This window comes from Callorhinchus milii, unplaced genomic scaffold (genome assembly GCF_018977255.1).
Source record: "Callorhinchus milii isolate IMCB2004 unplaced genomic scaffold, IMCB_Cmil_1.0 Scaffold27, whole genome shotgun sequence".
In the NCBI taxonomy this organism is placed as follows: Eukaryota; Metazoa; Chordata; class Chondrichthyes; order Chimaeriformes; family Callorhinchidae; genus Callorhinchus; species Callorhinchus milii.
This window is the reverse complement of record NW_024704768.1, coordinates 617,831-630,594: the sequence shown is the minus strand read 5'-3', so window position 1 is coordinate 630,594 and position 12,764 is coordinate 617,831. Positions and strand designations below refer to the sequence as shown.

Here is a 12,764-nt window from a genome sequence, read left to right as displayed (position 1 = left end):
GGCACCTTCCACCACCTGCCCCACCCTCTCTCCCCCCACTTCCCCATATCAACGTCCCTCCAGCCAACTCACACTTCCGGGCAAATGGCGGATACTGGGAATTCAGAATGAAAACTGAAGTCGTTGGGAACACGCAGCAGGTCAGGCAGCACCTATGGAGAGAGGAAAATGAGTTAACGTTTTAGGTGAATAGACCTGAACCGTTAACTAATTTTCCTCTCTCCATAGGTGCTGCCTGACCTGCTGCGTGTTCCCAGCGACTTCTGTTTTTAGTCCACACTCACAGCTGATGTACAGAGCCACTGCTCAGTGCTTTGTCCCTGTGAGCACAGAATCACATTGTTGTGTGCAAACACTGGCGGTTAGACCAGACTTCCCCTGAGGGGCGGCTCACACAAAGGATATTGTTCCTCTCTCTGATTATCTTTAGTGTCGAGCACAGGAATTACTGACGTTGTTAATTCCCACTGGGGGAGGGGAGGGGAGTGGGGGCGGCTAAGAGTTAGGGTTAGGGTTGGTGGTGGGAGGGTTACGGGGGGAGATAAAATATTAGTGTAAACTCTAGCTTCACTTGTAATGCTTTGTTTATAATATCCACATATATTAACTAATCTTCAGTGATCACGGCCTGAGGGGTGAAGTTTGTAGACACCAAAGGGAAGATTTTTTTTGGGGGGAATATTAATTTAAATTGAGCTAATTTGGGGGTGAATTTTGCTCATTTTTTTTCATGTCTTGATTTGAGATCCGGCTCAGAGGAAACCAGGCCACACAGCGAGGTGTCTGGGCCGGTGTGTGTGTGTGTCGGTTGAGGTGGGGTGGGGGGCTTTGTGTGCCTGGGCTTTAGGGACAGAGAGATTCCCAACGCTGGTCACTGTCCAGACACATGGACCCTGTGTGTGTGTGTGTGTGTGTGTGTGTGTCGGGGTCTGTGTGTGTGTCGGGGTGTGTGTGTGTGTATTTGGGGGCGGGGGGGTGTTGTGGGAAATGGCTGTTTAATTGAAGATTCATTCACTCTGTTATTTGGGTAATTTTTACATTGCATTGGATGTTTCTTTCTCTCCCCACACAAAAAAAAACCTAAGATTTTCCCATGTGATGTATAAAGAAAGGATTGTTTTCTATTGTTTTAAGACTAACACAGTTGTGCTTTTAGTAACAGAATGGACAAGGTGTGTGTTGGGGGGAGCAAACATTACCAGTCACTTATCCAGAGCGACTGCCCACGCCTCTGTCTTTCAGATGATATATCAAGGGTCCCATTTAGGCCTAAAATACAACAGAAGTCGCTGGGAACACGCAGCAGGTCAGGCAGCACCTATGGAGAGAGGAAAGTGAGTTAACATTTTAGGTTGATGACCTTTCGGCTTTCTCTCTCCATAGATGCTGCCTGACCTGCTGCGTGCTCCCAGCCATCCCTGATTTTATTTCAGATTTCCAGCATCTGCAGTATTTTTCCTCCTGTTTAACCCTGTTCAGCTGGATGTCAAAGATCCATCCCTCTTGTCTGGAAATGGGTGGAACCGGTAAAGATTTGACTAAACAGCAATAACGTGGCTGTTCTCTTGCCTTAATGCCCCAATATTAGTGAGATGCGCAGATAGAGATCTAATTCTCCAGTTTTAATTAGTCTGTATTATAATAATGATGATGATGATGATAATAAGGAATAAATCTGAGCAAGTGAGTGTCTGAGACTGAATTTGCTTTTCTGGCCAAGTTTACTGGAGGTTTTGCAATAGCGATATGTGGCCACATGGTGGCAATGTTGCTGCATTTAAAGAGGTGCTGTGTTATAATGGGTCGTCTCAAAGCGCTTCACAAGATTCACGAGATTCGGGTGTAGTGACTGTGTGTTAACCTCGCAGGGCAGCCAGTTTGAGCAGCCAGCGACGTATCGCAAACGGCCGTGACGTGTGGAAGTGTAAATGGCTGTTGGCTGGATCACTTTTTTAAAAATGACAGGCATTAATCGGTGCAGACTCAATGGGCCGAATGGCCTCCTGTGCTGTAAATTTAGATGAATCCCGCACCCCCTCTCCCTCTCTTTCCAACTCTCTCTCCATCCCCCCCCACCCCCCACACGCACACATTCCACACGTCACTGAATGTTTCTGCAGCTCAGAGGCTTATCCACGTCCCTCCTGATTGATTCTGTTGTCGGGGGCAGAGGTGGAGTTTTCACAAAAATTATCTTCGTTAAGGGTGATGGAGGGGCTGTCCTTTTGCATTAAGTGACAAGATTATAATAATTTAATCCTTGTATTTGATATAGCACCTTACCAATTCTCCAGGACTTCTCAAAGCCCTTCACAGAAGACACTGTAAAGTGTAGTGACTGTGTATTTTGTGGGAGATACGCAGCAGCCAATTGCGCACAGCAGCGTCCCACAAATAGTCGCGGGTTGAGTGACAACAACAATAACTTGCATTTACATAGCGGTGAAGTCTGACAGTGAACCAACGGGACGGGAGAGGTGACCGTAAACACCATCAAAACGGAAGGTCTTCAGGTGGGATTTGAAAGTGGGAGGGGGGGAAGGCAGAGGGATTGAGGGAGGGAGTTCCAGAGCTTTGGGGCGTAGTGGCTGAAATAATTATGACCACATAATTATTATTATTAATAAATAATAATTATTATTCATCATTATAAAAAATATTTTTTAAGATCACACAGAATTGTGGAAATTTTTTAAATTCCGAAGCCAGTTTTTGTGCTTCCGACCCCAAACCCAATTAAAGAATGTTCCACCGAATTTGTGTGTCTGTACCTCTGTCTGTATGTGCCTGTGTGTGTGTATGTCTGTATGTATGTGCCTGTGTATGTCTGTATGTATGTGCCTGTGTATGTCTGTATGTATGTGCCTGTGTGTGTCTATGTATGTGCCTATGTATGTGTGTGTCTGTATGTGTGTGTCTGTATGTGCCTGTATGTGTCTGTATGTATGTGCCTGTATGTATGTGTGTCTGTGTGTGTCTGTATTGTATGTGTGTGTGTGTCTGTATGTATGTGTCTGTATGTATGTGTGTATGTGCCTGTGTGTGTGTCTGTATGTGTGTGTGTGTGTATGTATGTGCCTGTGTGTTTTTGTGTCTGTATGTATGTGTCTATGTATGTGCCTGTGTGTGTGTCTGTATGTGTGTGTGTGTCTGTGTGTGTGAGCTTATTGTTATAGCTTTCAACAGTGTGGGGTGGAAGGAGTTAATTCTTGCCCCTCCCCCTTCCCCTGCAAATCCCACCCTCGCAGCCAGTTCGACGCCACCGATTGGTCCAGTGTTTAATCCCGCCCAAATGGTCAGAATCCTCCGCCAATCACGAGGGCTCTGGCGTTGCGCGATGGGAGGTGATGTGCAGCCCCCGTGCCCAATCGCGGGTCAGCAATCGCCGAGTGTCGGCCCGTGATTGGTCGCGGAGGCTGTCGATTAGCGCCCCCCCCCCCGCTGTGGGAAGCTCCGCCCACTCCGCTGGGCGCCGAGGTTGTTCGTTCGCTGCGGAGCCGCCGCCGCCCTGAGGTAAAAGGCTTCACCCGGGGCCTAGCGCGTAGGCCTCGGCCCCCCCACCCCACGCCGGCTCCCCTCCAGCCCCGTCACAGGGCCCCGTGGGGGGAAAGGAAAGGTGGGGGGAGCCGTAAAATAAATAGCTTTTTTTATATAAAATGTATTTTTTTCCCCCGGGGTTTGTGTGTCTGTCGCTCCCCCCCCCCCCCGGGGGCCGAGGCCGAAGCCTGGGCCTGGAGTAGGCCGCGATGACGAGCAGAGCTGCGAACACAGCTCCCCTTCCCTCCGCAATACTCCTCCCGTCCCAGTCCGCGGCTTCTGGAACATTCTCCCTCTTGTTCCTGAGCCGCCGCCTCCCCCCCCACCTCGGCCCAGCCTCCCCCTCCCTCCTCCCCTCCTCCAGGCCTGGGTGTGAGGCGTTTAAACCTCTTGTGTGTGTGTGTGTGTGTGTGTCTCCCCCCGAAGCCTGAGCTCCTAGGCCCTGCCCTTCCCCCTCCCCATAATATTCAGGGCGTTGTATGTGTTATTTTGGTGCTTTTTCCTTCTCTTGTGCGCGTTTCACCCACAAAACACACACAGTCACTACACTTTGCCTGACTGCCCGGCGCCCTGGGGCGTGTTTTCGACGTGAAGTTGCGCCGCACCGGTGCCATTTGTTGTTGTTTATAGGGTGTATCCCTGTGAATCTCTTTGAGACGTCTCGAGGACACTCTTTGCGAGGGTGAGGGCTGAGGGGCGCTGTGTAAATGCTACTTCTTGTCTCAACGACGCGATAAGACGCTGTGTCAAATGCAAGGATTATTGTTGTTATTATTTCTCTACCTCACCCTCATCTCTTTCCTTTTCCCCCCCTTTCGCCCCCTTCGCATCCGCACACAAACACACGCTCCTGGGATGGGAGAGGATTGTCCATCACCTACCCCTCCCCCTGTCCGGACGTTCCCTGCCCCCCCCCCCCCCCACAAGCGCGCGCCCCCGCGCCCCAGAAGCTGCAATAAAGCGTCAACCGGGTGTGTTGTTGGTGCAAATTAGCCACCTCACCTGCTGGTACTGTACAGCGTGGCCTCTGCCACTCTCGTTCCCAAGTCAGGAGTTTGTGGGTTCGAGCCCCCCCCCCCATACGGGGGCTTTGAGATCACAGCATAGGCTGAGGCTCCATCTGTGCAGTACTGGGGGTTTGCGCTGCATTGTCAGAGGTGCCATCCTTCGAATGAGATGTTAATGAGGGAGATCCTGTCTGCCTGTTCAGGCGTACATTAAAGATTTTGTGGCACTTATTGGAAAGGAGAAGGGAGTTTCTCCTGGTGTCGTGGCCAAGACTCTTCTTCTCTCCCACCCCCCACCCGATAAAATTGCTCATTCACTCCGTGGCTGTTTGTGGACATTGGTGTGTCCACAAACAGCCACGGAGTGAATGAGCAATTTTATGTGTTGTTGTTTGTCTACAGAGAGTCACTACACCTCATAGCAAGTTTGAAATGTTTTGAGATGTTTTGACAACTTAATGAAGTGTTATATCGAACGCTGGGATTATTAATGTGCTGGTATCAACCCAAACCATATCACCCAATTCTGCTGACTCTTATAGCGCTATAAACTGCAAGTTTTTCATTTAATGCCATTTAATTTTCTCTTGAAGGAATGCCAATCTTCAGTTCCTGGAGTGATGTTTTGTCAGTACTGTGATTGACAGGACAGTTTCCATTGTGTTTGTGTCTATTAATCTGGTCAAGTAATTTAATACCAGTTGATTTGGTGACCATTTCAACAATACCTACTCTATTAATAAAGCTCACTGTACTAAAACTAGTCGAATGTCTTATTAATCTCTTAGTGCTTTTACCAAAGTTCATGTGGTAACCTCCAGATCAGTTCAGATCATAGAATCTTACAGCACAGAAGGAGGCCATTTGGCCCATCATGCCTGTGCTGGGTGTTTGAAAGAGTCACCAGCTAGTCCCCACCCTTACCCCGTAGCCCTGCAAATGTTTCCTTTTCAAGTACCCATTGATATAACTTTCTGGAATCAGGTTTGAGTTTTACGAATATCCTTTCCAGAAGACAACATCCATTATAATGCAGTAATCTTCATCCAATTTCTGAGGCTGTCTTATAGCAGGTGTGAAAAAAGGCCCCTTCCAGGTTGTCAGGTTACTGCAGATGTCACTCCCTTCGCGCGGAGGCAATGGCAGGGCCTAGTGACTGGGATTTCTTTCGCCCAGTGACTGGGATGAAATTGGGGCAGCCTTTCCTGACCGAATGACGTGACAGAAATAGAACACTTTGTGGTGATGGGTTTCAGTAACAATCACCTAATCAGTGCTTTACTAATTGTGTACAGTAGAGAACTGATCACTGAAAGGTGGTTACAAAGTGGTAACACATTAAAGGGCTTTAAATTCACACAGTTGTCCAAACAGTTTGTTGCAGCTTTTATGACATTATCAACATGTCTCTAGGTTTGCCCATGTTTAGAAACTGATCTTTGATTAGAGTTTGTTTACCTGCGTTTAGAATTCTCCACTGAAAAAAAACACTTCTTTTAGTGCAGAAAAGTTGCAAGCTGTGTATTCAAGGCCAAATTGTATATCTTTTGGGGGTTTCTGTGAATGAAGCTGATTGTTAGACTTGTTTTGACTTCTCGAGAGGCTTCATCTTGCTTCTCCTCCCCTCATACTCCTTACCTTTTCCTGTGGATTGTGTTTTAGTAGCTTATGGTTCTGTTTTGCAGGATTGTAAGAAGGATGCATTTTGCAACTTGTCATAGATAAACGTAACACTCGAAATAACGATTTTTTTTAAAACAGAGGAAATGTTTACTAATTTTATCATTGTTAAGTGTTGCCGTGTCAGGATTTCCTCTTCACCACATCTCTGAGGTTGGGTTGTGTGTTTACTTTACAGTGTGTTCTGTGAAGCGCTTTGGGACGTCCTCCCGACATGAAAAGCGCTATATCAAATGCAAGGATTATTATTATTATTGTAGAGTCCTGTAGCTCAGTGGTTAGAGCACTCGCCTCGCAAGCGAGAGGATCTGGGTTTGAATCCCGGGCAGGGCGAAACACTGGGCAAGGTAACTTACTTCACACGGCTGTTCACCTAGCAGTAAATAGGAACCCAGTTGTTAGTCGATTGAGGGATTGCTTTTCCAGTCATAATAATCCCTTCAAAAAAAATAGTAATAATAATTCACTCAATCCACGACTGTTCGTGGGACACTGCTGTGCCCAATTGGCTGCTGTGTTTCGCCCACAAAATATACAATCAATTCAATTCACAGTATATTCAGTGAAGCGCTTTGAGATGTGATAAGGCGCTATATCAAATGTGAGGATAATTATCATTGCTATTATTAAACAGTGGAACTGTGGCACAGGGGTTGCTGTAGGAGGAATGAAATTTCTGTTATCCCTCTCTGGAAGTTGGGAGAGGAATTTGAGATGGAAGGCTTTTATTTCACCTCACCATGTGACGAAGAAAGGATAGTCACATTACAGATCACTTTCATTCCAATACATGTAGTGTGTCTGAACTGTGTGGCTTGGCTATATAGTTATGCGGTTGCGGAGATGGCACAGCTTGTTTTGATGTGGGGTTGACACAGTAGCTCCCGTATTTCAGTTCTCAACCAGTGCGGAGTCAAGCTGTTGTGGGGGGCATTTTTAGTGGTTTCTAACAGCTGGTTAGGCAAATGAACAAATTGTTCAGTTTGTCTCCCTAAGACAAGCTGCATTCAGGGGAAGTTTTAATAGATCCATCTGTTTTGCGATGTGTTGAAGAATGAGTGGGAAAAGAGTGGCTGGGTTTGGAAGGAGCACGACAGGATTAGGTTTGGTTTATTAAGGTAATGGCTATATAGAATACAGTACCAAATTACATTTGTTTAGCGCCTTTTACGTCAAGAGGACGTCCCAAGACGCTGGGTGGTTTAATAAGGTAATGGCTATATGGTTTATAAGGTAATGGCTGTATGGTTTATAAGGTAATGGCTATATGGTTTATACTGTAATGGCTATATGGTAAAGTGATGACACACAATTTAAAAGCTGTGGGACTTCTTGAGAACCTTCATTCCCAAATTTCCTCAGATTCACCGGAAACCTTCCTTTCTCTTTGAGCTTTGCTGTTCTGTTTCGATCAACTTGATGAGTGGGGGCCTCAGGGCTGGTATTTTTCTCCCCTTCCTCTTTTTGCTACAGTTGAATGTAGTTTCTGTCTTCTCCGCAAACATTCAATACATTGAATGAGTCGTTTCCTATAAAATATCAGTAGGAACTTCTTTCTTATTAATAATAATCCTTGCACTTGATATAGCGTCGTTGAGACGTCTCAAAGCTCTCATATATTGTGCAGTATTTTAGTTTTAAATGGTAATTAAAACCAGTTAAATGGTAATCAGTATTGTTGTTCATCAAAACCTAATTTGTTTCACTCTGAATTGGAGTTAAATTTCTCTGTCTTTTCCCGGCAGATTTTCCAGTGCTGATCAGATTGTGGTTTTGAAGTGGAAGCCGCATTTATCCTGTTAGAGTTGGTGGGATTACGATTGTCCATTAGCAGATTCTTGCTAGGATTACTGAGGAGGCCATGGCCAGCAGAGGAGCTTCAAGGCCAAATGGTCAGTCACAAGCCAACAAGATCTGCCAGTTCAAGCTAGTGTTACTGGGGGAGTCTGCGGTGGGCAAGTCCAGCCTGGTTCTGCGGTTTGTTAAAGGCCAGTTTCACGAGTACCAAGAAAGCACTATTGGAGGTAAGTGTAGGCTCTATGGTTGTAGGCACTATTGGAGGTAAGTCTCCCTCCATCTCTTTCCTCAGATAATAATCCCTCTCCAAAAAATATATATTTGATCACTTAATCCACGACTGTTTGTTGCACACCGCTATGTGCAATTTTGCCTGCAACTTACTACTCCCCCACCCCCACTCTATAACCAATTTATTAGTCTAACCGGTTGATAGTCGATTGGTGGATCGCTTTCCGGGGGTAATAATCCCTTGGAAAAAAAAGAAAGCATCTGGTCACTCAATCCACGCCTGTTTATGGGTCACTGCAGTGTTGGCTGCCAAAATTCAGTCATTCCACTTTACAATATACTCTGGGAAGTGTTTTGAGACGTCTCAATTACGTGTTAAGGCGCTATATCAAATGCAAGGATTATTATTATCTCTTCCCAGGCAGAAGATCCACAGCTCATGTAGGGAAAGATTTATCCACAGTATAATAAGCAATATTTACTAAGATGCATGATTCTTTACAGTATTTGCCTCGACCAACTGTAAATTAACACATTTTGAGTTATTTTACCCAGTGTGATTTTTATTGCCATACAGTACACTTCAGATTTACTCGGTGTCTTTCATGTCAGGGGGACATCTCAAAGCACTCGGCTCTGCAGGTTGGGCACCTGCGCTGGCAATGGGAGTCGGGGGAAGGGGTGGGAGGGGGAAAGATGACCGAAAGAGCCATCAAAAAGGTGGGCCTTGAACGAGGGACGGGAGAGAACTAGTTGTAGGAACTCTAGGGTAGACCTCTGAGATGGGGGGAGGCAGAATGTCTGACAGCCTGCCTACTAATGGATGGGCAGATAAGGCAGAGTTACATGAAGTAAGCCGGTGTTTACTGAGTGAAGGGAGTGGCCCGGTCAGTAGGGTTGTAGCAGGTTGCAGACGTGGGGTGGGTTAGGGACCGTGGCAGGATTTGAATTTGAGAAGCAGTTGTTCAGAAGAGCAGTGGTACTTCAGTTAAGGGTGGGTGGATTTCACCAAGTGGAAAATTATAGATGGTAAAGAGGATAGGACCAAGGATAGAGCCCTACGTGTGACTGGTGGGAGAGAGGCAGAAGTCATACAATGTCCAATTATTGGACCTCACTACTTTCTTAAAACAAAGTTGTTTTACATTCCTGTCTGTTTCTGCAGCCGCGTTTCTCACACAGTCTGTCTGCCTGGATGACACCACAGTGAAGTTTGAGATCTGGGACACAGCTGGACAGGAGCGCTATCACAGTCTGGCTCCCATGTACTACAGAGGGGCTCAGGCTGCCATCGTGGTTTATGATATCACTAACCAGGTTAGAGAACTCCTTTATTAATCAATGTCCAGTCAGTGGGGGCAGGGAGTCATTCTACTCAGCTCCTGTTAAACCTGCAAGCCAAAGCCCTAACGGGTAGGGTGGTCCTAGCTGGACAAGCAGTGGGAAAGCTTGCCATTCAGCAATATCAATGGCAAGCTATGTGGGTTTAGCTGGTTAGACTCCCAACACTTACCCCAACACACACTCCGGGCTTCCCCCAAGCCTTGGCTCTTGCAAACCTGCACCTAATACTTTCCAGAATTAGGTAAGCAGGATGCCTCCCTCCAGGGAGAGAAAGAGCGCACATTCCATTCCAACAATCTTATCTCTGGGATTTCCATGTGTAATTGGGAAGCATGGAAATCTCAGTTTGGTTTGGATACTCTTAAGCGCAGTGATGGGTTTCCGCGTATGTCAGACACCAGCTGGCCAGAAAAAAAATGTTGTACTGCTGGTCATTCAAACCAATGTGCAACGAAGAACAGAGAGCAACCAGGCCGACCCTCAACTGCGAAGGACTGAGCCGTGAGGCAATAATAACCCCAATAATCCTCCCAGTTCGTGTTCTGGTGAGTGGGATTTGTCAAATATACAGTCTGTGTCTGAAGATTATTGGGACATTTTAAAGAGGCCCTGTTCCATTTGCTAAACTGTACATCGTTCAAATACCCTGGAGCGAGTTGCTCTTTCTGGTTGTGCAATAGAAAGTGTGCACCCTGTGTGTGTGTGTGTGTGTGTGTGTGTGTATTGTGTGTGTGTGCGCGTTATTGTGTGTGTATTTGTATTGTGTTTCCGCCCTGTGTGGAGATTACCTCAGATAACTCAGTGGGGAGAAGGGGAGAATTTAGGGGGACTTCTAGTGAAATAAACATTAAACAATGATGTTTTTACAGGAGACATTTGCACGAGCAAAGACATGGGTGAAAGAGTTACAACGGCAAGCCAGTCCTAATATAGTGATTGCGCTGTCGGGAAACAAGGCAGATCTGGCTAACAAAAGGATGGTGGAATATGAGGTAAGTGTTGGTTAGTGGGCAGGTGGAATGAATGTGAGCTCCCTGGGAAGTGTAAACACACAGTGAGGAACAACTTTCTCCAGCTGCACGTCAGCAAGACCGAGGGACTCCTGATTGGCTCACGCCAGCGCCTCTGCACCTCGGGTGCTGATAGCAGCAGCCTCCACGGCTGCACACTCAACCTCACTGAGCCAGTCAGGAACCTGGGTGTCTTGTTTGACCCTGAACTGTCTTTTCTCTCCCACATCCGCGCCATGACCGACACTGCCTACCACCACCTCCGCAACATTGCCAGACTCCGCCAGTGCCTCACCCCTCAGGCCCCCAAACCTCACCCACGCATTCGTCACATCAAGGCTCGATTATGGAAACTCCCTCCTCATCGGCCTTCCCACTCTTCCCTTCGCGAGCTGCAGATCATCCAAAACTCTGCAGCTCGTGTACTCTCGTGCACCAGGTTCCGTGACCCCATCACTCCCACCGTCGCCCGACTCCACTGGCTCCCCATCCCTCAGAGGATCGAATTCAAGATCCTCCTCCTCACTTACAAGGCCATCCATGGCCTTGCCCCCTCCTACCTCTCTGACCTGCTGACTCCCAACCAACCTGCCCGCTCCTTCCGTTCAGTGGACTCCAGCCTGCTCCATGTCTCCCGCCCGACCCGCCCTACCATCAGTGGCCGGGCTTTCAACCTCTCTGCCCCCACATTCTGGAACTCCATCCCATAGTCCCTTCACCTCGCTTCCTCCCTTGCCTCCTTCAAGGTCGGTCTCAAAACCCTCCTCTTCGATCGTACCTTTGGTCGCCTTCCCACTTCTCTGCCTTCCCTCACTCCTACCCATCTATAAATGTCATTTTGTTGTTGTTGTTGTAAAGCTAACATGCTCCACTCTCGTCCAACAGGAAGCCCAAGCATATGCAGACGACAACAGCTTGTTGTTCATGGAGACCTCGGCAAAGACGGCGATGAACGTAAATGATTTGTTTTTGGCAATAGGTAAGATGCAACAACAACTTGCATTTACACAGCGCCCCTCTCACAGGGTAGCGTCCAAGAGCTCTTGACAGTGGCGGAGCACAACGCTGAGTTGGGGTGGGGAGGTGACTGTAAGCATGGTTGAAGAGGAAGGTCTTTAGGCGCGACCTGAAGTTGGGGTTGAAAGGGGCAAGACAGAGGAGGAAGAAAGTTCCAGATTTCAGGGCACAGTAGCTGAAAATGTAGCCACCAATGGTGAAACGGAGGGCATGAGGGACAAGCAGGAGGCCAGAGCCAGTCGAGCAGCAACTAGTGGGTTAGAGCAGGTCGGAGAGAATATAATCATGCTGGACAGGAAACCGCTTGTTGAAATGATCAGAATCTTGTTTACTTAAGTTTGAAACTTGGAAGGTTTCCATCTAACTCGTCGTTCCTCCCTCCCCACCTCCCTCCCTCCCCACCTCCCTCCTTCACCCCTTTTTTCCGCCCTCACCACCTCCCTCCCTCCCCACCTCCTTCCCTCGCTCCCCCCTCTCCCCCCTCCTTCCCTCACCCTCCCCCTTCCTCCCCCCATCCCATCACTTCCCCAGTCTGATTTCTTGTGTTTGCAACAAGCAACGTAGAAGTTCATTTTTACCAACTGTGGCTTTTCCTTCGGCAGCCAAGAAGTTGCCAAAGAGCGAACCGCAGAGCGTCACCGGGACCCCGGGCCGGAACCGAGGCGTGGACCTGCACGAGACAGCCCAGCAGAATAAGAGCCAGTGCTGTAGCAACTGAAGGAAAGGGGGGGAAGGGAGTTTGCTCCGAGACGTCACAACTGCACACTCAAAATTAAATCTCAGCATCCGCGCTTTGCAATGCTTGAGTAAAGTACCTGCGGAGTGGATGATGTGGGACTTTGACGTCCACCGGTCTTTACTTTGTACTATAGATGCAAATATCTACTTAATGGGTTTTTTCTCTTGTGATTTAGTTGCCCCCCCCTTCCCCTCTGCCCCTCAATATTTTTATTAACCTTCTCTCACTAGGTGGATCCACGTCTCTGTGTCTCTGACCCACAACCAGATCCTTCCAAACCTTAAAAAACACGTGTAGATTTTTGTTAAGGACAAACTCTGTAAATTGAATCGCCACCGATTTTTTTTTTGTCATTTGAGATTAGCACAAGATGGCAGTATCCTATCCTTCTCCCACCCACCC

The 12,764-nt window shown here is 47.5% G+C and overlaps 1 protein-coding gene across 1 annotated transcript; it reads left to right on the top strand.

The window, feature by feature from the left end:
• Positions 1-3,464: 3,464 nt before the first annotated feature.
• Positions 3,465-12,764, top strand: LOC103189563 (ras-related protein Rab-5B; the record flags this gene model as incomplete). The annotated part of the gene is given in 6 exon segments (XM_007909999.2): positions 3,465-3,513; positions 7,970-8,248; positions 9,418-9,569; positions 10,466-10,588; positions 11,492-11,585; positions 12,226-12,764. Coding segments are annotated over 5 exon segments (648 nt in total). The 5' UTR covers positions 3,465-3,513; positions 7,970-8,085.